This window comes from Aristolochia californica, unplaced genomic scaffold (genome assembly GCF_029961685.1).
Source record: "Aristolochia californica isolate CCGP_79_NKW_82.1479 unplaced genomic scaffold, dmAriCali1.0.hap1 SCAF_13, whole genome shotgun sequence".
Taxonomy (NCBI): Eukaryota; Viridiplantae; Streptophyta; class Magnoliopsida; order Piperales; family Aristolochiaceae; genus Aristolochia; species Aristolochia californica.
This window is the reverse complement of record NW_027181804.1, coordinates 359,690-385,447: the sequence shown is the minus strand read 5'-3', so window position 1 is coordinate 385,447 and position 25,758 is coordinate 359,690. Positions and strand designations below refer to the sequence as shown.

The 25,758-nt window shown below is 38.4% G+C and overlaps 2 protein-coding genes across 3 annotated transcripts; one reads left to right on the top strand and one right to left on the bottom strand.

Moving 5' to 3' along the window:
• Positions 1-44: 44 nt before the first annotated feature.
• On the bottom strand, positions 45-6,399 carry LOC137948486 (uncharacterized). 2 transcript variants are annotated; one of them, XM_068794571.1, is made up of 15 exons: positions 6,237-6,399; positions 5,615-5,763; positions 5,211-5,281; positions 4,954-5,098; positions 4,729-4,817; positions 4,445-4,613; positions 4,160-4,362; positions 3,583-3,761; positions 3,364-3,459; positions 3,125-3,243; positions 2,847-2,948; positions 2,641-2,750; positions 2,456-2,543; positions 1,394-1,590; positions 45-834 (listed from the first exon to the last, which is right to left on the bottom strand). In XM_068794571.1, the coding sequence occupies exons 2-15, from the start codon at positions 5,729-5,731 to the stop codon at positions 618-620; spliced, it is 1,902 nt and encodes a 633-aa protein (XP_068650672.1). In that variant the 5' UTR covers positions 5,732-5,763; positions 6,237-6,399; the 3' UTR covers positions 45-617. The 2 variants fall into 2 exon arrangements, with proteins under 2 accessions (XP_068650672.1, XP_068650673.1); XM_068794572.1 differs by having other exon boundaries at positions 6,262-6,399.
• A 12,745-nt stretch (positions 6,400-19,144) lies between these two features.
• On the top strand, positions 19,145-24,302 carry LOC137948216 (ABC transporter G family member 22-like). The gene is made up of 9 exons (XM_068794218.1): positions 19,145-19,205; positions 19,359-19,594; positions 20,091-20,246; positions 20,480-20,663; positions 20,790-21,098; positions 21,713-22,000; positions 22,498-22,782; positions 22,865-22,972; positions 23,514-24,302. The coding sequence occupies exons 2-9, from the start codon at positions 19,470-19,472 to the stop codon at positions 23,727-23,729; spliced, it is 1,671 nt and encodes a 556-aa protein (XP_068650319.1). The 5' UTR covers positions 19,145-19,205; positions 19,359-19,469; the 3' UTR covers positions 23,730-24,302.
• Positions 24,303-25,758: the final 1,456 nt, after the last annotated feature.

The window sequence follows — 25,758 nt, the reverse complement described above, 5'->3', positions numbered from 1 at the left end:
GGTCTGATTTTTTGGGTATTTTAATACAAAACGATTCAAATCAGTTGACAAACAAAACATCAATTGCATGTTGCTTGACTACGATGCTTGAACTGCCACGGTTTATTCGATCTTCCGTTCTGTAGCTGGATTAAAAATCAGTGAGAAAAAACTTCTTGACAGTTTCTCAGCAAATATCAATTTTACAAGCTCAGCTGGATAGCCGGTCAGACTCAAAATAATCTAAATAATCCTCAGGTAGCCCTCCCAGAGCCTCATTCGTTCACATGCAGCAATGGCTCTTTAGGAATATAGAATGGGTGAATCTCTTGCAACTTCTCGGCACATTCCACCAAATAAAACCCATCCGTTTGACAGGCCTCTTTTGCGGTTCTTGTTTGTCAACCTACAATCATTCACTGTTTCAAACCAAAACAACCCTGAGCAAACGTAGTTGATGTTGGAGCTTTCACCACCATAAATCGCTAAAAATGCTTGTGAACCACTGAAATGATTCTCGATGCTTTTCACTGGGCCACATTGGCCTGTTGACAGTCTTTCCCCATGCTTAGCTCAACCAATAAGAACACCTCAAAACAGCATTAAGTGCTCAACGAAAGCACAGAGAAACAACCGAGTCAAAGAGGTGTAAGAGAAGCTCTATAAGATCCACTAGAGTATTTCAGACTTTTTAAGGAAGCAGATCTCAAACATGGGTATAAAACAGTTTCCTGGCATGCAAGAATGCTGCTGCATTCCTGGAAGTCTTTGCATGGCTCTGCTGAAGAATATGACATATTGGAAATCGCATCGAATGCAACATTCAGTCCGGCTGAAATGGGCTCCATAACAAAACTGCAAAAACATGCTTGGAGAACTTAAGTTTTGAACATTGCAGTAGAAAATATTCCTACTTTCAGATCTTTTTAGTTCAGCACCAGAAGAAACTACATTGAGTGATCATATATCTAACCAGAAGATTTATCCTACACCATGAAAAGTTCAGAGATAATCTCATCATGATCTCAGTTATTACTACCTATCAGATGCCTCATGACAACCTTAAAATTTAGTATGTAGCATTTTGACACACTAAAAAAAGAGAATAATTATTTTTTCTAGACGGCTTCTTGGACATCCTGTTGTATACTGTAAATTTGCTTTTGCTTAATCAAATTTCACCATTCAGAAGAAAAAAAAAAGGAGATAAAACTGTTTTCAAGTCTGCTAATGAGGTTAATGGCTGATGTACATAAACAAAATTAAACTAGATGAGACTTTCAGCAGTCTAAAATGGTAAGAGCATTTTTCTGAGCACTGACTTTAACCAGTGAATAACCTACTTCAAGCAACTGACATTAATACATTTTCAAACGAACATTGGGAAAGCCCATCAAAACAGAAAACTGCATACCTGGCCTCAAAGCTATTCCCCTGGGAGCACATAGCTGCACATAATCTAGAGACTGTCCAAGGAGGAATTACTGTGTCCTTGATCTCGAGACTGTAACAGACACCAGATGATGGATCTTGAATGGACCTCCCATTTTCAGTTTGATGCACTTTTGACGGGAGAATTGCATCAGCTCTCTTTACCTCCTTGCATTTAACCTGAAATACAGTGAATAGATGAAAAGTTCTTGGAGCAATTCAACGAGATTAAAGAATTAATGAATCAAGGTCATAAAAGTGCACATTATTTCTGAAATTTTAGAAATCGTTCTCAAGATCACTACCCAGTACATGAAAAATACACCTGTTAGTTGTACATTGTCACCATTTATTTCTTTTAATATCATACATCATTAGTTCGCACTCTATTTAAAGCTTACTATGACAATTAAACAATTATAATACTTAGCTTGAATGCTTATAGCCTCAGGGAAAAAAATTTCAGCCTTCTTTTGAGCAGCCAATTCGGAAAGAATAAGAAAAACTAGATTTACAAGTGAATTACCAAAACCTCTAGAAACTGGTTAGGCTAATAGCAGGAATCATATAAAAAGGACCACCTCAGGAGCATTAAGAGATATATTCTGAAAAGGAACAGGTGAATAATGTAAATAAAAAAAACTAGATTTACAAGCGAACTATCACCTCAACACTTCTAGACACTGATTAGACTAATAGTGGGAATAAATGTAAAATTGCAATATTGAATGGATTAAAGAAGAAAGGGAGAAAAGGAGACGAGAGAGGGAGAAGCAAGACTTGAGGCTGCATTGAATGAGGGCTCAGAAATCGAGCCTCTTTCAATTATGTCACTTAAGTAAAAATTACAAAGAAAGGACAATTCTGCCCTTAAATACAAGCACACTTAATAACTTCATAAGTACATGTCAGAATTCAGTGAAAATAGAAAACTAGACTCCTAATATGAAATCTAGCTTGCTTTAAATTAATGAAATCCATATGAGAATATAAAATGACCAAAATTTCCATATACCAGTGTTTTAACAATAATATAAGGACCCACCTCAGGAACATTAAGAGATCCATTCTGAAAAGGAACAGGTGAATAAAGTATCGGAACGTCGGTAGTAGTTAGAGAACTCAAGAATGACCTGGATCCACCAATCATGGAAAGTGAAATAGGTAAGATTCAATGCCAATACATATATGCTTAAGCACAATGAAAATGCTTTCATGTCAAATAGATACCTATAATTTAAAAGGAAGTCATATAATCCATGGACACTGTCATTTCCAATAAAAGCTAGTAATGACTGCGAGCTGTTGTCGACATTAGATATGGAATCCATTCGGCGTGTCTGAGAAAAGGAGAAAAATATGCACTATATTGAGAATCCATGTCGAACTAAAATAAAAAGCATGTAACAGATGTTGTGCCATAGGTAATTCTTAACCTCGCCCAAGTTGAACTTCTCTATTTCTGAAAGTAACACAAGGTCTTCCGTAGTAGCTTGCTCAACTTCAGAACTGCACAAAGGCATGGTAAAGGAAATATCCTGTGACAGGAAAAAAGCCAAAGAGTAATCAGATGTGAAGAACATAAATAAGAATGAGAGAAACACAACAATAAATAAATAAATAAATAAAACATCTTATTTATGCATCACTTTTTGGCTTTCAATTTACTACTGAGCCTATCTATAATCATGTTAAATAGGCAAGAGTGTCTTACATGCTCTCTTAACAATGACCGCAACCCTCTTGTAGACTGTGACAGATATGCATTGCATGATTGCTTTGGTTTTTCCAAGTTACAACCAATGAACATGACAACAAATTGTGAAGTATACACTACAAAGTGCACAAAGAACGTAAATAAACATAAATATAAATATATAGATGATATATATGAATATGTGACTCACAAAATTAGCCCATTAGAGAGTAATACCGCATAAAGGATGGGCTTACAATAAAAGATGCCACAAATTTTCTTTCTAAGCATGTAGTATAGATTCCGGAAAGAGTCCTCCCAGGCCAGCTGCCGTTTCAATAAGAAATCTGTTTCTATATTGGTTAAGCAGAAAAATAGAAACAGTATGAGGATTAGATCTCTTACATTTTCCTATTAAAAATGCAAATGATCTGATAAAATTTTATCATGGCCAAGAACTGAAAAAGCCAACAAACCTCCTCGTGAAGCTGACAAGGTCATTGCAGATATGACAGAAGGCGGGAGGGAGAATTGTGGATACACCCACGAGTACAAGGCTTCTGCTTTTCCAACATGTTCATCCCGTGCCCAACCAAACTGAGATGCGAACTGTGCCATTGCATACAAAGTGCTACTTGCACCTAATCTGTGACACCTAAAAATTTCAAAAAGAGAACTTTAGTAGCTGATGGGTAAAAAAAAAAAAATACTCTCAAAAGTTGCTGATGACACCTAAAAAATTCTCTGCATTAGGCAATCCTAAAGAAGCTAGTTCCTGCTAGCTCACATTCCCACCCATTTAACCAACATATGTAAAAGTAAAGAGTAACTCCCTCCTATGATTCAAATAAAATTCATATTGTTTTAGAGAATTTTTTTTGAAAGAGAATATGTTAGAAGTTTTTTTATCCCTTTTGTTCTGCACGATAATGAACGAAAAAATTAAATGTGATTGGAAAAAACCTATCTGTACACTTCGTACTCCAAGTTAAAGTATCTTGCTAGACTATTTTAAGCAAGCAAATCCTCAGATAAGGGGTTGTAAACACCCACCAGTTCACAGAGGAAGAGGAGACCAATCTGATTGTTGCCTTCAGTGTAAGATCTAGAGGAGTTTTCTGACCAGGAAAATGAATGTTAGAAAAAGAACTTGCTAGAGAAGTTGACAGATTGCTTCCAACTCTTCCAAGAGAATCATAACTTGAATGTGATCTTGTTGGGAGATCACAGACAACCATTCCTTTTAGAGCCTTATCCTGTGAAAATCAGAATACGGTTTCCTTAAATTTAGAAATGCATTAAATAACTAAACAATAGAAAAAAAACTACACAAAGTACCATATCAATAAGTGAAGACTTTGAAAGGTTTTCACTTTTTGAGGAAAGCTCAGCAACTGTGCGAAATGTCGTCTGACCACATTTCTCAGTTTTTCTAAAACCTTGCTCTGGTCCATCTTTAATGCATGAAGCGGAAGTCTCCTGAATTCTAGGAGGGTCGCTTTTCTCACTTGATTTTAAAATGTAAACAGAATATTTGAAATTATCAGTAGGACTACAACTTTCCACGAAGTAAACTATCAATGCACAGTTCTAAAGTCCAATTGGTATCATGAAAACATTACCATGGAATCTGGGATTGATTATCTGCAGCTCTTGTGTCAGTTGAAGAAGTGTTTCTAGTTGTTTTGTCTCTTGGTGAAAAAGAACCAACCTTCACAAACAGAAAATAGAGATAGTGAATACATTAATTGCAATTTTACAGTAACATTCATGTGGATTATATACAATATATTTAAGAGTAGGAAGACCACTATTGTTATGTCAAGGTTTTGAGAAAACAGTCTCACCTTATTTTTTTCTTTTCCATAAAGAACTCTAAACATGTCACTGGATTTCCTGACAGGAAATACATCATTAACACGGGTGTCAATGTATTTTGGAATTTTTGATGGCTCTGATTTCTTGCGTCCTTGACCAATTCCACTAACACTTCTGGGTTTTGCATGCATGTCGAATACCAATTTTGATGCTATCAGTATGATTAACAGAAAGCAAATAGAAAAGTTTGTAACAAGAAAAGTTCTTTTAATGAAACAAAGTTTACCCATCAGAGCCTGGAATAGGACATAAGGATTCACTCTGGCTTCCAAAGTTCCTTCTCTTCAATTGCTCTCCCTGCCAAATATTATATCTCATGAGAAAAGTACGTCATACACTAAAAACGCAGCTTTTATCCCTTCTGGATATTGGAAATAAAGTAAAAGGTTAATAAATATCATTTTCTGAAAGTTTTGACCCAAGCTTTTGTAATTGTTTTTTTGAAATAGAAAGCCTTTGCAATTGTAGTTCACGCTTCAAGCTGAAAGGGGTTGTTTTGAAGTGAATAGAGTACGAACTGTGCATAAGCACCTTAATCATTTTCGAGTGAAGCACATATATTACATGATTGAGTATATTTGAGTCATTCCCAAACACTAGAAATAAAGAGTAAACAGGCAGGGTACATACCCGCAGCTCAGACGGGGTCTTCCTTTTCATTGTTGCATCAGCTTGAACTTTTGAAACAACCCTCCCAAATGAAAAGGCACTGGATGATAATGGATCAGCAACAGCAACATCTGCCATGACCTCTCAAATCTCTACTGCCGCATGCCTTCCTGGACTTACCACATATAGAAAGCGATCAATAAGATAGAACAGAATGGAGAATCGTCATAAAAAGACCAACTTAAGAGCACCTAGAACAACAAAAAGATGTTAGTTGAAATGGTACAACTTAGAGATAACACCGTAGAAGTTCTACGAAACAAAAATGCAAAAACAGGAAAACAAAATAAATGAAGCATAAAACCCCCAACTATGCCCATAAATTGAGCGCAGAAAACGAGTTAAAAATTCAAGGAGAAGAAGGGTCAACCAAATGAAAAGGCCTCCGAATAACAACACAAATGTTGGTTATTTTGGAGGGTCTCGATCTTTGCTAGTCCACTGAAGAGACGAATATACTGGCATGGAATTGAAGAAGAAAAAAAAGCACTAATCTCTGTAAATAAATCTTATTTCTGAAATGCAGTCAATACAAGAACCCCAGACGAAGGAAACCTCGTCGATGTTAAAAGGAAGTCTATACCTTGGAAAATCAGACGAATTCGTACCTCCTTGCGAGCCGAAACTCAGATTAAGATTCGAACTGAATCGAAGAGGCACATCTTGCCTCGCGTAATCGCACGGATCCAGCGAAGAGAGAGGGAACGGGAGGTGGGGTATCGGAATTCGGAACCAGGGAAGTTCGAAATCTGGGCGCAAAGACGAAAGAGATTTTGGCTTTCGTTTTTACATTTGAAAAGACGATATTCCCTCCATTTGGTCTCCTCCCGTCACTGACGGTAACGGCCGTTTCCTTCCCTGAGTATTCTAGAACCGATAACCGACTGGGTTGGGCCTACTGTTTCTTAATAACAGGAAACTTCCGTTCATAATTTCTAACAAAGAAGATTAATGAGGGGTTAGTGCTTTTCAAAGTGAAATAGGAAAGTTTGAAGACGAGAGATTAGATGGACAAAAGGCAAATGAACAAGCATGCAGGTGTGAAAGTGAAACATAGACTATTGAAATCTAATAAAGTAACCTTTTATTAGGCTTCTCTAGAACAAACCTTTACATCTTTGATTCAGCAAATATATCTCTTCGTTTTAGAGGTTATTTTCCTGTTTTGGGTTTACCCTTCACTTACATGGAAAGGCAGCAATGTGTGAAAAAAGTAGGAACAAGTTGAAAGAGAAAGGAAACAAGGACAAAAATTAATGAGGTTAGTGTAGGCCCCAAGCTATGCCGTTTGCAACCTCATTGTTCTATCTTTGATCACACTATCTTCTCTATCGCATTCATTCTCCACCTCCACCTGCCATCTTCTTTGCAAGTTCAATTCGACATGGCTTATCTGCCTTCTCTGGATGATCTCTGCCCTCCTCTTCTCCACTTGCAAGCTCCTCCACCTCCTGCTCTTCCGTTTGAGGGAACTTCTATTGGTTTCACATACTCCATGTTCTTTCCATCTTCCACCATGTTGGCCTCTATATGATCTATGCAATCGCCTCTCAAGGGCTCTTTCAGCTTGCACTTTTCATCACCAGTTTCTTCTCAACACTTCACTGCAAATAGTTGACTACAAGGAATGCACACACTTGTCTATGAAAAGCCGACTACGAGGAACACACCCATCTCCTTCGAGTGAAAATGAGTTACTTGTATAATTGACTTTCACAGTACACTAACGTTTTTTGGGCCACTTTCCCAAGTAAATTTATTTTCACTTACAAAGTGCACTAACAGTAAATGAACTAGTGAAAGTGAAAGTGAATCACATTTTTGTGTTAGTGTGCTCAATGGAAAGTGCGGTGTAAAGTATTTTTTTTAGTTAGTACACAATGGAAAATATAATGGAAAGAGGAGAATGAATTTATTAATAAAATACTTTGGTAGACTTAACTTTATTACGATAATTTAATTTAACTTTTTAATTAATAAAATAAGATAAATAATTTTAAAATATATATTAAATTAATTAAATATACAAATAAAATACCTAAACAACCCATGATTACTTCTATAATGTTTAGATACTTAATCAAATTCTTACTTTTACAATATTTTAATTATCGCTCTTAAATTAGTAATTTAATATAGTATTAAAAGTCAATAATACAATCAAAAATAAATAGAGTATTTGATTAATAAAATAAGAGATTTTAGTTTAGTCTAAATTAATAAATTAATTATAAAGTATAAATAAATTTATTAATTTAACAAATTATAAAAATAAAAATAAAAAACTAAACAAAGATGTTTACTTTTACAATGTCGGGATGCTTGATCAAAATCTTACTTTTATAATATCTTAATTATCACTCTTAAGCTACAGTTGTAAGTCGATGCAAATTGCTCATCTATCAAAACAGATTAATACCTATATACCTTCATAATCCAATACATTCTATAGCATCAGCTCTCTAATTTAACAAGACTTTAGAAGAAAAAGGAAATAAAAATGAATTATTACGAGTAAGGGAGATAGATAGAGAGAGGTAAATGAGGGAAAAAATAAAGCAATAACTTGAAAACGAATGAACAGGAGAGACATAGAAAAAGAGGAAATCTTTTGTTTCTACAATGTGTTTATCTATTGTCTTCTATAGGTAAGTGATACAACAAGACTAACCTATCTGAGAATGAGTGACCATGAAATCTGTAAGGTGGCCGCAATATCTCCTTGCAAGCCTCACCCTCTTGTAGTGGAAAGACCATCACAACGGTGATAACAAGAACATCATACCGATAGGACTAAGGAGATTATAAATGTTAAATTGGGTCAAAGGTCCTGTCCCAAAATGACTAGCCACTTAAGAAACCTCTTATTCCAACTAATAAACGCAAGATATTTATACTCACTAATGTACGTGAGACTATCTTTAATAATAAACAAAAACTTTGTTTGATGATTGGTGACAATGGCTAGTAACAGTGATCAGCGGCGAGCAATTTCAATCGACGCCCAGCAAGGATGATTGGTGGTGAGCAACAGCGAATAGGGGCAAAAATCGTCACTATTACGGTAATGAGGTGAAAAAATTAGGTTAAAGGAATTGCACATTGCAGACGAAGAAAAGCTACAAATAACAAAAACCTAAAAAAAAACAATGGGGTTTGGCATAGAGAGCGCTTCCAACATCAAGAGAAGAAGGTGGAGAAAGAAATGAGAACTTTGGAGTGGAGAAATTTGATGGGTTTGGCACAGAGAGCTCTTCCAACACCAGAGGACCACGATGGGTGATGCTCTAGGTCCATTTTTTTCTTCCCTTTCATTCTCTTCTAATATGTTTGTTGATAAGTGAAATGTGATCGGAGTCCTCGGAGCAGTCTCATGGAGTCTGGAAGAGGGACCATATCAAAAGGCAGTCAGATTTGAAGATTAAGGTTTTTTTATGTTCGGTTTTTGGTGTAGGGATTGGATTCAGGTTCAGGTTTTGGTAAACCCAACCCCGATCCGACCCGACCCACCCCAACCATCAATGGTGAGAAGGTAAGACCCTTCCCCTACATAAACGAGGTCCCATACAGGTCGATAAAAAGGGAGATCGTGACTGATATACTCCCTATACGCAGGATTGACGTCTCCCTGACGTACCGGAAAAAGGCATACGCCATCACTGGATATCTCGTTTTTATTGTTTTAAGTTATCACTTTCTTTTAGCTCGATCATTAAACTTGAATAAAAACCATTACATCTCCATCGAGAATCAGCTGTCTTCAGTTATCACTTTCTTTTAGCTCGATCATTAAACTTGAAGAAAAACCATTACATCTCCATCGAGTATCAGCTGTTAACGACTTAAAAGTATTAATGGTCCTGCTGACATGGGCCTGCTTTAATGGCTAACTTCCACCCTGTATTCAGTAAAAGAATCCGAACGAGAGTGACAGGTCGGGGAAGAGATGATCGCTGCATGGCTGCTGTCGATTCCACTGCCCTCCCTCCTCCGGCACTGCTTACCGACACCTCTTGTCTTTATTTAGTACAGAACACACTCTCGACTTTCTTGCCATCCTTCCCCATCGACGGCAACCCAATCACCTTTTTTTCCCTAGCAGACCTCACGGTTCTCCTCCTGACATCTCATCACAAGCCTCCATCGCAAGCTGTCGACGGCCAGCGACCGATAAGATTTCCGATCGCCTGAAAGCAACTACTGGTTCCTTGCCACTTCAGTTAGATAAACTTCTGTTTTTTTTTTTTGTAATACACGGCGCGGTGCAGAAATTTTTTCCCTCAAGGGGACCCTCCATCCAACCGGCCGGAGTTTTGCCTTAGTTCTGATTGACTGACTAGCCTGACTCGAATTCCAGGGTGACATGGTGGGTCCCCCAGTTTGAGTAAGAAAACCATGGTTATATCTCATTCAAGTTGATTTTTCTAGATATCATTTTATATCTTAAACCCTAAACCCTAAACGTCAAACTTTAGACCTTTAAACCCTAATTTTTATTTATATCGGAGCTATATCATCTTTGCCCAACACTAACTTGGCAAATTATCTAGTCCAATATGAGTGTATCCCACATGTAGTGAGAATCATTTTAACATTCAAGCATCATTGAGTGATTAACCTCGTTTTAGGATTTATTTGACCGATAGAGAAAGGAACTCCTGGACCTGACAAATTATTTGGTGGGACATGAATAAAACCCGACTCCATTATTAAAAGAAAGTCTCGTTCACCCTCTCCAGATGATTGGCAAGACCAAAAAATTTGTGATTGACTGACTTTTCATGTATTCGTATTTAAACACTTTTGAGAATTATGTCCTTAGATGTTTTTAAAAAGGCATAAGATTGTGACTTTTAGGGTATACAATAAATTTTGCCAAAGATAATAGTCTTGGTCAAGAAACTAGGCTTTCGTTGTATCGATTGTATTTTTAATGAGTCGTAGCAAAGAGAATCTTGAAAACTTATAGTTAACAATTAGTTCGATTATCTATTCTACTGCTTTGCCTGTTTGATGGGCAATAATTGCCACAGGTTAACATAAATGAACTGCTATGTTGAAAAAATTAAATATTATTTCACAAATAAAAAGTATAAACTTATACACTAAATTTTAAAATATAACACAACTCAATCAACTCGACATGTATTAGGGAGGAGTCAGGGAATCATATTCACCCCTTTTTATTTTCTAAGAGCTCCATGTTACCAACTTGAGTCGAGCTTTTGGACTTTAACAAACACCATGACACTCTTATCTCATTGATTCAACAAACAAAACTCCATTGAATTATTAGACACCTCCAACAAACTACATTTAAAATAGAAGAGGTAGAGAGTCAAATCTCCTCTTCTTCTAGTGTTGTCAACCTCGCTCTACATAGCAACAAGCACAAAAGGGACAACGAAGGCGTCCTCCAACAATGGATTGGTGGCCCTATACATCCGTCAATGCACGCATGTTTGTCAACAACTTGTGTCTAGGATTTTGCTGTGAGAAAGTGAGAGGAAACTCGGTAGGTCGGTACTACTCAAATTCAATGCCCTCTTCCTTAGGGCACATAACCAACGATGGACATTGAACAATGTGCAATTCCTTTTTTTTTACTACTATAACCATGGATGTTGTATCTCCATATTGCATACTATATTCAAATCATTAAAATAAATATTGTTCATCAGTTTGTTTCAGTTTAAAAATTATTAAAATAAAAAATAGATATAATACATACTTTGTATTGTATCGATGATTTCAAAATTCAAAGCTCATCGGAGGAGAACAACTTAATAAGAGAGAGAGAGAGAGAGAGAGAGAAGTCCTATGAAACTTTCACCGCTTTCAAATAGTCTTCATTTGGCCTTGCAGTAGTATTCATTTTAAGAAAATAAGTATGGATCGATCGAAGTCCATATTAGTTTGGTAGACCCATGTTTTAATTTAGGTATCATTTTTAATTGAACAACTTAAACATTTATTTATTCATATTTTACATTTATTGGAGTGCACTAACCACTTTCGCTTTCCCTCCACCCCTTAAAGTGCACTAATCACCCTAAAGAACAAAAAAGTTGAGTGTAATTGAGGTTAGTTGAATTCGAGTCAAACTTCTTTTTAGTCTCCCCTGTCTTTCCATTTTTGTAAAGAATCTGTTAGAACAAATAGGAGACGAAAAGAAGAAGAAAAAGAAAAAAAGTGGAGGTTCATGCATGCAAAACTACAACAATCCACACATTTGTGATGTGTTTCTACTTTTAACAGCTCATTTCAATGCCTGGAGAGATTTCAAGAGAAAATTTCAAACAAACGAAAGAAAAAACCCTAATGCACCTATCAGTCCCATACAACACATGAACCTTTTAACCTACTAGGTGAGACTTATTTTAAGAGTCTTCACACTTGAACCTTTTTTCTTATTCACTTTTCACCAAACTCTTAACACCCTTTTGACTCTCTCCTTAGAGACAAAGACCTTTCATCCATAGAAGCTGCCTCTTATGAACTCGTCGCCTCAACTCAGATACTCTCCGAGCCTCAACTCGGAATTGCTTAAATCTGAGATTATATGTACGGGGATGCACAGCATTTGAGTGGACTCGAGGAATGGATGGCATGCACTGAGCTGACTCAGGTGACACGTTTGTCTTTTTTTTTTTATTTATTCATATAAATCCTATCACTGAAAGATTGTTTTCTCCTGTTGACTGGGTCCCACAATCTGCTAGCTGATCTAACGGCCGAAATCAAGTTCGTGTGCCACCTGGACGACGGATGAGACTCTCATCCACACCATTGAAAACGCGTTAAATATTTGACGAGTGAAGAGGGGCGTAGGAACGGGAACATAACACTCCACGTGGCGAGGTGAGTGCGGTGAAGATGTCGCGTCATAGTGTCAGGAAGAGTCTGGATGGATGAGACACGCGACCGAACATCTGTCGCGCCTGCGACATCCCTATCACGTGCCTTACCGAGGTGAGGGCGGCACCGCCCTTCTTCGTGGCCACTGACCCCGGACGAGCCTCTAATCCCAATTGGCGAGCTAAAAAACGTGAATTAGGAAGGTTCAGGCGAAATAGAATGTGAAGCAGGGAATACGTGGAGGAGACAGCAGAAGACGCGTGGAAATCGATCGAGATGGCCACCGGTGGGAGACAGCGGCTTGCGGAGGATCACACCAGAAATGTCCTTTTGAGCGGTTTGTCGACACCTATCATTTGCCACTCGTTCCCCGAAAAAAGTGATCGAAGAAAAGCTAGTTGAGGTGATTTTACTGTAACGCCCTTACTCGTGCTGTACCGTGTGCTGGAGAGGACCGGTACTGTCCCATTCGTTGGTGTACCTTTACAGCTTTTGATGTGGTGCTCATGCTATGTCCTGTCCTTAGCTACCAAAAGGCCATGATATTGGTATTTTCTTTTAAATTATTTATTTTTAATAAATTATAAAGAGAATAATTTTTCAAAATAATTAATTATTATGCATTTAAAATAATTAATTAAGTTTCATCTAATAGGTTTAACAATAAATAATATATATATATATCAAATTGAATCCAAAAATTTTAGAAGTTTATTACTTAACATTATAATTTAATATTATTTTTTAATACTTACTAATTAAAATAATTTATTATTTAATTAAAACTCCCCTTAACACAAATGAGTCTATACACAAACTCCTTGGCATATATAACACAATATGTTAAACTCCCAAAAGAGTACAAACTAGGTTTTAGCCTACACGCATTATCTTGCATTGATACCACTGTTGAATTAAGTTTAGTTTCATCACACAATGATTAGCCACTTGGGGGGCATTCCCTTGACAACGTGTTAAAACTAGGGCTTAAATCCGAGCATAATAATCAAGGGTATACCACTACAAAGCATACAAGCCACATAGAAAACACAATATGAGCATAAATAACAGTAAATCAACAGCAAAACACAAGAGGCAACGATCTTACGTGGTTCAGCGACAGCCTACTCCACGGGAGGGGACGAGAATCCACTAAATCGAAAAGGGGTGAAGCTTTGCGGCTTCAAGCATACAAAACGGAGCTCCTACACAAAATCAAACTCCGATTTCTCCCTCGACGAACTCCTTCTTTCTCTGTGCAAAGAATTCCCCGAAATCTCATCGTCTCGACCTCTTCTCCTCAAAATCCCTAAATCCAGAGAGCTCCCGATATAATTTGGTAATCGGGTCCCGTCGCGGATCCGAACCGGCTAATTGATTCGGGTCAGGTAATCGGATTCAAAACTCCCGATTAACAAATTTTTACCTTGGCTTGAATTCGGTTACTTATCTCTGAAAAACTGAACCTGTCTAGCACCATCTCCACCTTGCCTCCTAGGGCATCTGAATTGAGCAGCATCACTACCCGTGACCACTTCACGGTAGGGCTCTGGAAACTGAACAGTTTCTCACAATAACGACTCCCTACTGCCTCTACTTGTAGCACGTGGAAAACCTCACTGCAATCTTTGCCTGCAACCACTGCTGCCCCTGTTTGCAGCCACTGGAAGACTTCTCTGCTGCAATGACTCCCTCTGGAATCAACGACTCTCAGTCCTCTGGCAACGGTGACTCTCCACGGCTCCAACCTCTAGGCAACGGCGAGTCTCCACGACTCCAACCTCTGGCAACGGCGAATCTCCACGACTCCAACCTCTAGGCAACGACGAGTCTCCACGATGTTCCCAACAGACCGGTCTCTACCACAGGTAATGCATAAGCGACCATGTTGGCATAGCCGTATTTATCACCCTCAAACTCCACCTGCTCACTGATATGCCCTAACCGAATATTCGACAGACGAGTCATGTCAAAAAACTGAATTCGAAGATAAATAACCTACTGCAGTACCTATGACTGTACTGCCCTGAAGCACATAAAAGGTTACCAACCTTTTTCCCTTTCATCACAACCAGTGTCCTTCTACAGACCTCCAAAAAACTCCACCTTCAGTTGTATATCTGTAACCAAGGTAATCAAGAGAACCTAGAGAAAACAAATCTGGTACATGCCAAACTTCTTCAAAAAATCCTCACTATACCGCTACACATCTTGATTTGAATCGTTCCAATCTCAAACAATTTTACAGAGCAAAAATCCCCATCAAAACTGTACCACCATCTACTGACTGATATGTCGCAAAAAAATCCTAGATAGGACACATGTGGTAGGAACAACTCAAATCGAGTATCCACTCACCCTGTGAGTGTGCCGCCCTCAACTGTGAGAACATATTCTGAACCATCAGAATGATCTTCAGCAAACCCAACAACCTCTTCCTTTTCTTCTCTTTTCTCTTTCTCTTTCAATTTTGGACATTCTCTTGCAAAATGACCTGGTTGATGACAATAATAGCACTTGCCCCCTTTCCCCTTGACTTCGGCGTAGAATGGCCACAGCCTCCAGAATCTTTTTCCTTCGTTTGCCCTCGAACAAACAGCCCATTTGCTTACTCCTCGCTCCCACTGGTAGACACCTTATTCCTCAACTCGTTAGAGTATAACAATGCCTTTACATCCTCCATAGAGATGGTATCGTGCCAATGGAGCATAGTCGTAACGAAGTGCTCATAGGATGGGGGTAAAGAGCACAACACAATCAGTGTTTGATCCTCATCTTCCACGGTAACATCTATATTTCTCAAATCCATAATAATCTTGTTGAACTCATTAAGATAGTCTTTGAGAGATGCACCTTCCTTCATCCGAAGAGTGTAAAGTCGTTACTTCAAATACAGCCTGTTTGTGAGAGATTTAGTCATATAAATACTCTCCAACTTCAACCACAAACCAGCTACTGTCATCTCATCTGTAACTTCTCGCAAAACCTCATCAGCCAAACACAATTGAATGGAACTAAGAGCTTTGATGTCTAGATCCTCCTTGGCTTTTTCTGACAATGTAGCTGGAAACTTATCATTTCCATTCAATGATCTGTGGATTCCTTGTTGTACTAACATGACACTCATCTTCACGCGCCACAAACTGAAACTCATCTGTCCATCAAATTTATTTAATGTATACTTTCCAGTCATAATTACCAAAATACCCTCGATCACAAAAAATGCTCAGATTGCTTAAATCTTCTCTATGACCTCTCTCATAAACAGAATTTTTTCTCTCTTGTCACTTCCAAAATCCAACACCGAACAATGCCAAAAAAAATAAATTCTTCTTCTTCCCCTCGGCACTGACAGAAACCACCAACAAGTGCCAAAAAAAAAATTTCTTCTTCCTCCTCGGCACGGTCAGACACCACCAACCAATGCCAAAAAAAAAAATGTCTTCCTCCTCGGTACTGTCAAACACCACGAACAGTGCCCAATTTTTTTATTTTTTTTCCTTTCGGCACTTCCAAAAAAAACCAAATGGAAGCTCGGGACAGAGAGCTCTCTTCCCATCAGCGGAAACAGAGAGGAACAAACGAAAATCCGGCACTGTCGCCATAAAACCTCCCTCTGATACCACTTGTTAAAACCAGGGGATAAATTCGAGCATAATAATCAAGGGTATACCACTACGAAGCATACAAACCACATAGAAAACACAATATGGGCATAAATAACAGTAAATCGACAGCAAAACACAAGAGGCAACGATCTTACGTCGTTCGGCGACAACCTACTCCACAGGAGGGGTCAAGAATCCACTACATTGGAAAGGGGTGAAGTTTTGCGGCTTCAAGCATACAAAATCGAGCTCCTACACAAAGTCAAGCTCCGATTTCTCCCTCAATGAACCCCTTCTTTCTCTGCGCAGAGAATCCCCTGAAATCTCGTCATCTCGACCTCTTCTCCTCAAAATCCCTAAATTCAGAGAGCTCCTGATATAATTTCGTAATCGGGTCCCGTTGCGGATCCGAAACGGGTAATCGGATTCAAGACACCCAATTAACACAACGATTAGCCACTTAGGATGCATTCCCTTCACTTATATTTTTTGTGTCTCAAAATTCGGAGGAATTGATACAATATTTCTTATTTTATATTTTTTTATCGTTTTTAACTTAAGAAAAAAGGTATGCACCTCCAAATCGACAATGTGTGTGACGAGGATGAAGAGTTTGTGAGGCAATTGCAGGTGAAGAATAGATCAAGGTTAGAGAAAGAAGCGTAATAGGTAGATTATCGAAGGTGATCAGTTCTAGTAGATGCATTGGAAGTGGTTGATATTATACCTCTAGGACTAGAATATTTTGTTTTGGAGGGTGAATCTACTAAGCTTAATCAATCATTAACAAATAATCGTAATCGTAGAGAGGTTGTATATATTATGGATATTGATTGATACGTATAGCTAAGTAGAATTGTCTAATTAGGAGATTTGGTCCGGTTACTCGGCACAATGGGGCCTTTTCTCTTAAGATTCTTTTTAACTCAGTAGCATATTCAAGAAGAAATTTGACAAAATGGCTGAAAAGTACTTAGACTAGCCAAAACTGGCTGCATCCTGCAGGTCATGCAGCATTAAATGCGAAGTGGATAATGCGAACAGTTTCTGGGATTTTCTGAAATTAAATGGCAGCCATGAAATTGTTTCAGGATGGTGGAAGCAATGGCGTCATTTCCGCTTTGTGCGGTGTCTGTGGTGGTCCTTTATAAGCGAGCAGCGACTAGCCGAATTTATTATCAAGCTGTTCCGCTGCCAACGGAACTCGATCGGAAGAGCTTCGTCGACGATTTTGGTATTGTCGTTTTTGTTCAAGCAAGAGCTCCATTCATCTCGATCGAAGGTATTCTGAAGTAAACTCTTTTTAATCTTCTTGTGTTGCTTCTGTCTGAACGGTAAGCCCAGCGTTGCCGCTTGTAATGTTTCAGTTCTCTTCTTCTGAGAAATGAGGTTTGTGTTCCGTTTCTTGGGGAAAGAGAAGCAGGTTACAGAGAAGAAGTACAGAAATCTGAGTCTTGGAATTCATGTTATAACGGTGATAAATTAATGAGTGGGAGAGCTGAGCGAAAAAAAAGGCGGAAGTGTATGGCACTGTATCAGTTCTGCAGCAAGATCAGTTTAGAAGTAGTTTCGCCAAGCATGGTTTAATCATTTAAAACTGATTTTTGTCATCTGAATTCAGATGTTTTCATACATAACGAAAGCATTGATCTGTATCCTTCACTATCAACGTGGTTCAGTTAGTTCTTCGTTTCACGTTTTTGTTCATTTCAGTCGCTAGAGATTATTACTAAATATTTTTGATTGACATACAGATCTCATATCTCTCTCCGATTTCTTTCATGGTTCACATTAATGGAGACAATGTAATTACTTCTCCATTCGACGTTTTTCTCTTCTTTCTTTCTCAACCTTCATCCATTCATCGTCTTCTTTCTTTTTTCTTCCTTTTCTATTCGTCCTTCTCAAGTTCTCCGACGATGAAAAGACACTGTTGTGCTTTCCGATCCTTCACGGACCAGTTTGTGATACTGTAACTGCTGGTTTTTTTCTTAATCTCTTTAAGGTATGTAGTACAAAAAAAGTCACCAAAGAAAAAACTGTGGGCGTGCAAATTAATCTGAAACTTATTTGGAATTCTCTGGGCCGCTACTTTTCATTTTTCACTACTGGGTATTTCGATCTTCGCCCTTGCACGAGATTGGAGTTATTGTTGCACCTTTTATGATCTCTTTGGTAGGTGGCAAGTTGTCGGATGCATCCCACAGATCCTAGTGTTAACGGAATGGATTGAGGACTTTTTTTGCCCCTTTCAGAATGATCTACCCTGCCAATTTCATGAACAAGTCTTTCGTTTTCACTGTTCTGTAATGCTTTTCTTCACGTAGTACTCTTCGTAGAGATTTGTTTTTGGTACGAGATTGATGGGAATTTATTTTAGTGAAATTTGAGGTGAGTTCTCTTATGGGAGTACTTTTAAGTAACTTCATTTTTCATTTCATTGGTGGATGATAAGTTGAATTTCTGTAATGGAGAACAGATGGAGACACCGCCGGCGGTGGGTTTGGGGCGGACGAAATCGGACCAGCTGCTGGAGATAACGTCGAGGAAGTCACCGAGTCGAACGGCATCGGTCGACGCCGTGGGCGGGTCGATGCTTGCCAGGAAGTCGAGCTTGGGGAAGCTGATAGGGGCGTCGCCAGGGAGCAAACGTATCCGGAAGTCCCGAAGCGCCCAGCTGAAGCTGGACTTGGACGAGCTCAGCAGCGGAGCGGCTCTCAGCCGGGCGTCCAGCGCCAGTTTGGGCTTCTCCTTCTCTCTCGCCGGTTTCAACCAGTCGGCTGACGATGTCGCCAATGTCCGCAGTTTCAGTGACGAGGAGAACGGTAATGAGGGCCTAAAGTTGTTTTAAAGTCCCTTCGGGGTTTAACTTTCTCCCTTTGCGGGGTTGAACCGGTTCGGAGTTCGCGGGTCCCACTATACCCAACCTGTGGAAAATTCACGTGCATGGTCTCCGCTGATTTTTTTTATTTTTTACTTAAGTCAAATGATTACTTACGTTAATGAATTTTGTAGCAGTGGAAGACGTCGAAGCGATCACACGGAGGAAGATTGTAACAGAGCCAACGTTACCGATTTATCTCAAGGTAATCGATTTCTTTTTTCTTACCGCCATTTTCATATGTTAGAGCAGAACACAGTCGAGTTTTTTGCTTTTTTGAGTTTTGATTGTGGTAGATTGTTATACAGTGAAAAACTAACTTGATTGAAGCTTGTGCGGATTTGAAAATCTGATGCAGTTCACGGACGTGAAATACAAAGTGATCCTCAAGAGGGTGAGGGCAACTGTGGAGAAAGACATTTTGCATGGGATTACAGGGTCTGCAAGCCCGGGGGAGGTGCTTGCTTTGATGGGGCCGTCGGGATGTGGAAAGACGACTCTGCTCAACTTGCTGAGTGGGAGATTGAGTGATCCCGCCATGACTGGTTCCATAACTTACAACGACCAGCCATACTCCAAAGTTCTCAAGCGCAGGTATGTTCTAATCTCGACTCGAAGAAAATCCAATAACCAGCAGCTCGACCAGCTTAGACTCTGTTTCTCTGGGGCTGGAAGACCACCAAAACGTCGACTTAAACTAAGCGAACCTGTTTGGGAACCAGATGGGTACCTTTGGTTCGGGCATTCATTAAGAACAATTGCTTGTCAAGAGTTGATCTGTCGATTTTTTTTCCTTTTTGTTTTTTTGTTTCATATATATTCAACTTGAATTTCAAACCGATAAGGTAAGCAGAAAAAACCATGGCTTGCAAAGGTGCCCAAAATATATTTGATGAGATGTTTTACTGTGGTCTTGCAACTTCATGAAAGCAGCAGTCTGGTCAAGAATTGACTTGGCCAATTCGATTTCCAGCTTGATCGAGTTGACTCCATTTTGTTAGCAGGTAACGAATGAACTCGGTCTCAGGGAGACCTCTGGTAGATACAGATTTAAGAATATGGATGCTCATGGTAATGTGCGTTTGTGCAGTATTGGGTTTGTCACGCAAGATGATGTCCTGTTCCCTCACTTGACAGTCAAAGAAACACTCACGTATGCAGCCCTGCTCAGACTTCCAAAGACATTACCTAAACAACAGAAGCAAGAAAGAGCAATGGATGTCATCTGCGAGCTAGGCCTGGAGAGGTAGCTGCCTTGTTCATGCACCAATTGAAAATTTTAAAAAAGAATCGAAGAAATCGATAAATATAGACTTCCTGGTGGGTTAAAGCTAAAAAATTTTCCATCAACTTGGTCTTTGTGCAAGAATTCCTCATTCTTTCTTGCTGTAGTTTTTTTAATGCTGACCGTGAAAAAGAAGGCTAAGAACTACTGTACTCTGAAAGTTGCTAATTGATTGCTAAAATTTGGTGGGCTAGGTGCCAAGACACCAAGATCGGAGGATCCTTTGTCCGAGGAGTTTCAGGGGGAGAAAGAAAAAGAGTGTGCATTGGTGCAGAGATTATAATGAACCCCTCTCTGCTGTTCTTGGATGAACCCACCTCAGGCCTGGATTCAACAACTGCACTGAGGACTGTTCAGATGTTACAGGATATCGCTGAGGTAAGGATCAGTTACACCTCCTTGTTTGGTGGAGCTTTAAATTTTTGTAAAAACACGCTGACCATTCTGTGGTGGATGAAGAATGGGTCTTTGCAATAGATTTGAATTTTTTTCATTTTCTGGTAGGCCGGGAAAACAGTGGTAACAACCATTCATCAGCCATCAAGCAGACTGTTCCACAAATTTGACAAGTTGCTTCTTCTTGGCAAAGGGAGTTTGCTATACTATGGAAAAGCATCTGAAGCCATGGTTTATTTCTCATCAGTCGGATGTTCTCCCCTCATTGCCATGAACCCAGCAGAGTTTCTTCTTGATCTTGCTAATGGAAACCTTAACGATGTTTCTGTTCCATCAGAATTAGATGACAGAGTTCAGATGGAAAATTCAAAAACTGAACCCAGAAATGGGAAGCCATCTACAACTGATGTTCATGAGGTAAATTTGCAGCCATTCAGAATTTCAAGTTTCAACAATAGAGATCAGACTTTGCTACAATTTAAGCTAACATTAGCCAAATGAGAGAAACCTTCCCTGTGTGCCTGAAACTGATTCGAAATTAAACCTCTAAAAAAATGAAACATATATGAAAAATAAGAAATGTGAAATTTTATGGTCCACCTAAAGTCAGAATTTAAACTTGATATTGAATTGAACTGAACTATATACTGCAAGAATTAGCCGCCTCATGAATGCATAAGAATTAGATAGACATCTTTATAAATTAAGAGTCAAAGACGCCACTTACAGCCCGATCCTGAAATGATATTTGATGAAGACTACCTAATGGCAAATGGACATGCTTAAGAGCTGACAATGGCCCCATTTGTGTTTGTTTTGAGTTTTATGTGTCAGTAATATCTGTAATCTGTATAAATTTACAGGTGGATTGTATTATTTGAAGAAGGAAACATGTGAAATCTTAGAATAAGAATTTGTCCAAGTTTCACCTAGGAATTATTGTAGTAATTGCATGTTAGGAGAATCTTTGCTGTCAACAAACCCAGTTTTGAACATGGAGTTTATGATATTACTGCCCTATTATGAACCAGTACCTGGTGGAGGCTTATGAGACAAAAGTTGCAGTCAATGAGAAGAAGAAGCTGCAAACCCCTATCCCCTTAGACAAAGATATAAAAGCAAAAGTATTACCACCTAAGCGAGATTGGGGAGCAACTTGGGGCGAACAATATGTAATTCTCTTTCGGAGAGGACTAAAAGAAAGGCGGCATGACTATCTGAGCTGGATGAGAATCACTCAAGTTCTTGCAACTGCAATCATCCTTGGTTTACTCTGGTGGAAATCAGACAGCTCCACTGTTAAAGGCCTCCAAGATCAGGTATTAAAACATCATATCCAACTAAAGGGCTTTCTCTTCGGTAAGTAGTGTTTGAAATGATAGTATGATGCAAGCAGATACATGAGGACCATGAAGGAGCGACAAAAACGTGTGTGTTGCAGTCATGCAAGTACTGTGAGTGCATCACATAGTTGCAGGTGGTCTTAAATAAAACAAGAAATAAGGAGGCGAATGGCATCATTTTATACAATCTATCAGAAGGTTTTTGTCACCGTTCCTGACAAAAGGTGTGAGATTAAACATAAGATGGGTGTTTACAACGAATTAATATCTTAAAATTGATCAGTACTTAGGATACAAAGGCATGAATTAAACTTCTCCTTCTGAAACATTGATAGTTTTAAACTACTGCTTTTGAAACTGAGATAATTTTAAACTACTGCTGCTTTTGAAAATTTGATAGTTTTGAACTACTTCTGCTTTTGAAACTTTGGTAGTTCCAAACTGGCTCAAGTTCTAACCCTCCTTCACTGCAGACAGGCTTGCTTTTCTTCATTAGTGTCTTCTGGGGCTTTTTTCCTGTTTTCACGGCAATTTTCACCTTTCCTCAAGAAAGAGCCATGCTAAACAAAGAGAGAGCAGTTGACATGTACAGAATGAGTGCATACTTCTTGGCTAGGACCACCAGTGATGTACCACTTGACCTCATCCTTCCTGTATTATTTCTTCTCATTGTTTACTTCATGGCGACCTTGAAAATGAATGCCACTACTTTCTTCTTAACCTTGCTGGTGGTGTTCCTCAGCATAGTTGCTGCTCAGGTACATAAAGCAAGCATCCTCTTTTAAAACAGAAAGACGTACAGTTCTGTTATCCTGGATTGCTAACCCAAACATTTTGTAGGGCCTTGGACTGGCAATTGGTGCTACCCTGATGGACATTAAGAAGGCAACAACATTCGCTTCCGTCACTGTCATGACCTTCATGCTGGCCGGTGGATTTTTTGTGCAGGTATGTTTGCCTCATATAGTTTTTTTTCTACCTGGGGATTGCTAAAAAGTTTACCCAATCAAAAGGAATAGGTATTAGCTTTGTCATTTCTTACCAAGTGAAAGAGAAAATGAATGTGACCAAGGTGATCTAAATCCCATGACAGTTTTCAGGCTAGAGGGTAGTACCACCGAATCTTTTACTTTTAAATCCAAGGTAAATCATTTGACGATATCATCATGCTACCCTATGTCACTTGAAATCTTCTGCAAATGAAATGACACCTTTTTGTGGGTTAATTTAATCTCATTGATACCTATATTGAGTGAAATGAATTACTTAGGATTCACCGGTTGCAGTAACACATTATTGGTCAAATTCTTTAGAAAAGGTTTAATTCTCTAGGTCACTTTCTGTAAGAAATAATTCAAAAAATCCTCTCTCAAGTCTCTTAAATTTGAGTATATCATTGCATCTTTTTCCAAGGAAGACCATATCTGTTAGGTGTACAAGAAAATTCATGATGGTATGGTACCCTCTTTTTTTTTTTTTTTCCCCACAGAGAGTTCCGGTATTTATAGCCTGGGTCCGTTATCTGTCCTTCAACTACCACACTTACAGGCTTCTTCTCAAGGTGCAATATCGCCATGTTCCTCCAATTATCCATCACATTCATTTGGGTAATTGCTTACCGGAAATAGGTGCAATGGTTGCCATGATTTTTGGGTACCGCTTCTTGGCTTACTTTTCTCTAAGGAGAATGAAGCTTCAAACCTGATGCTGGAACACCCATGTTGTCCACATGTACGGAAAAATTAATGGATAAGTTGTCTTCAGGTAAGGAAAAAGTAATGGATAACTCAGTATATGACATTCCCATGTGCTCATGAATCAAAAGCGGCTTCATGCCTGAGCACCAAGACAAGGCTCAGGCAGAGAAAGGACAAACATCTTATGCTTTCAGGTTCCAGATGAAGAACGTCCAAACAAACGAAACAAGTGTTACATTTTCTAGTTTTCCAGCTGCTTCAAATTCATTGATCGTGGGAGAATCATCAATACAATAAGCTATTTCAGATTGCAAGAGTAAATGTCCTGAACTATATCATCCTGTACCATGATTCTGGTCATGTCTTTCAAATTGCTACCAATTTGGACTGCAAATGGCCGATGTTCCCAGAGTTCAACATCTATTCGGTATTTATCAGAACATACATATGTGACAGATGAGAAATCCCCAGAGATTTGAACTCTTGAGCCACTATGATATTTACAATGAATATCCATTTTGTTCTTGCAGAAATTAGTCTGAGCAAATACTTGCTATTGTCAAGTAGACTGAGATTCCAAATTCTTGAGGGAGTAAGATAAAGCAAGAGGCAAGATCAATGGATGTCGAATACCTGTTACTGATTTCTGAAGCAAAAATTTATTTTTGACCATGGCAATAATTTGGGAAGAGAAAACAAGGAATAAACCAGAAGCTTGTTTTTTTCTGCTTCATGAATTTACTAAAAAAATTACACTTGGAGCAAGACAATAAATTCATTACTGTTTGACGTCAGGCACATAGACGTAGGAACAATATATATTTTATTCTGGATAATGCCTTTGACATTGATGTCTACTATTTAAACTATTGGCAGAATTAACCCAAAATTTTATCAATTACTTACCAACAGTCAAACACTCCACAGGATTAAATATTCACGTACAAATTTCACATGAGTATTTTGCTGACCTTGTCACTGAATCCGAACATCACCGATGAGCCCACGTCGAGGTGACAAATACTTGTGATTTATCAGATTCCAACAACACGCCCCAAATCACCCAAGCTTGGACGGCACAAGCCATCAATGTCTTTGATAGGCCTTCTGTGAGTTCCCTTCCAGAACTGGGTTCGCGCAACCAAAGTGGAAGAACCTCACAAAATGGTAATGGGGATGTAACTACTTTAAAGACATCCACTCAAAGGTCTCTATATCCGAGCCAACACCCCCAGAACAATCCAGCACGAAGCAAGACGCGAAGCCTGCTCAGCAGAAGCCAAAGATGACTGATCAGAATCTTAAAGTTGAAAAATTAGGCAAAAGTGAAACCTTCGAAAAACAGGAGTTCAGAGAAGACTCCCCTCCTGTGGCTGAAAGTTCAACTGACCTGGTCTCGTTCCAAAATTCCGTGGATTATGATTTGACAATCCTGAACTTCTTAAGTTGCTTTCTTGCTGCTTGTCTTGGTTGAATGTGCATTCCATTGGTATGTTTGGATCTTACACCAATAATCCCCCTCAAGTTTCGTATATATAAATTTTTAATGCTCAACTTGCTAAGTGAGTTGTAAAAATTCTTACTGTATACTGCTTTCTGTACCAACTGGTCTTTAGATATAACAAATGTAAATCGAATTATCTTTGCCTCAAAATTTTGCTTTATGAAGTGTAACTTTGAATTTAATTTACTATATATAATTAAAATTTATTTTATTGAATTAAAAAATTGATCAAATTAGCTTTAATTTATATTATCATACGAAACTATTGTATATTTAATTTATGATGATTTAAAAAAATAAAACTCATATATCTATTTAAGTTAAAAATTATATCAAAATTTAGATAATGATTTTTATAAACTAAAAAATAATTTAAAAAACAATTATTTAATATTTAAATCATTCAATATTTTATTTTTAATTAAATAGTGAATTTAATTATTAATTATCTCTAAAATTCAAATGTATATTATGAAATTAAAAAAAAAACTAATTTGTTGCTCGGAGGAGTCGATAGGTATTTATTTATTTTA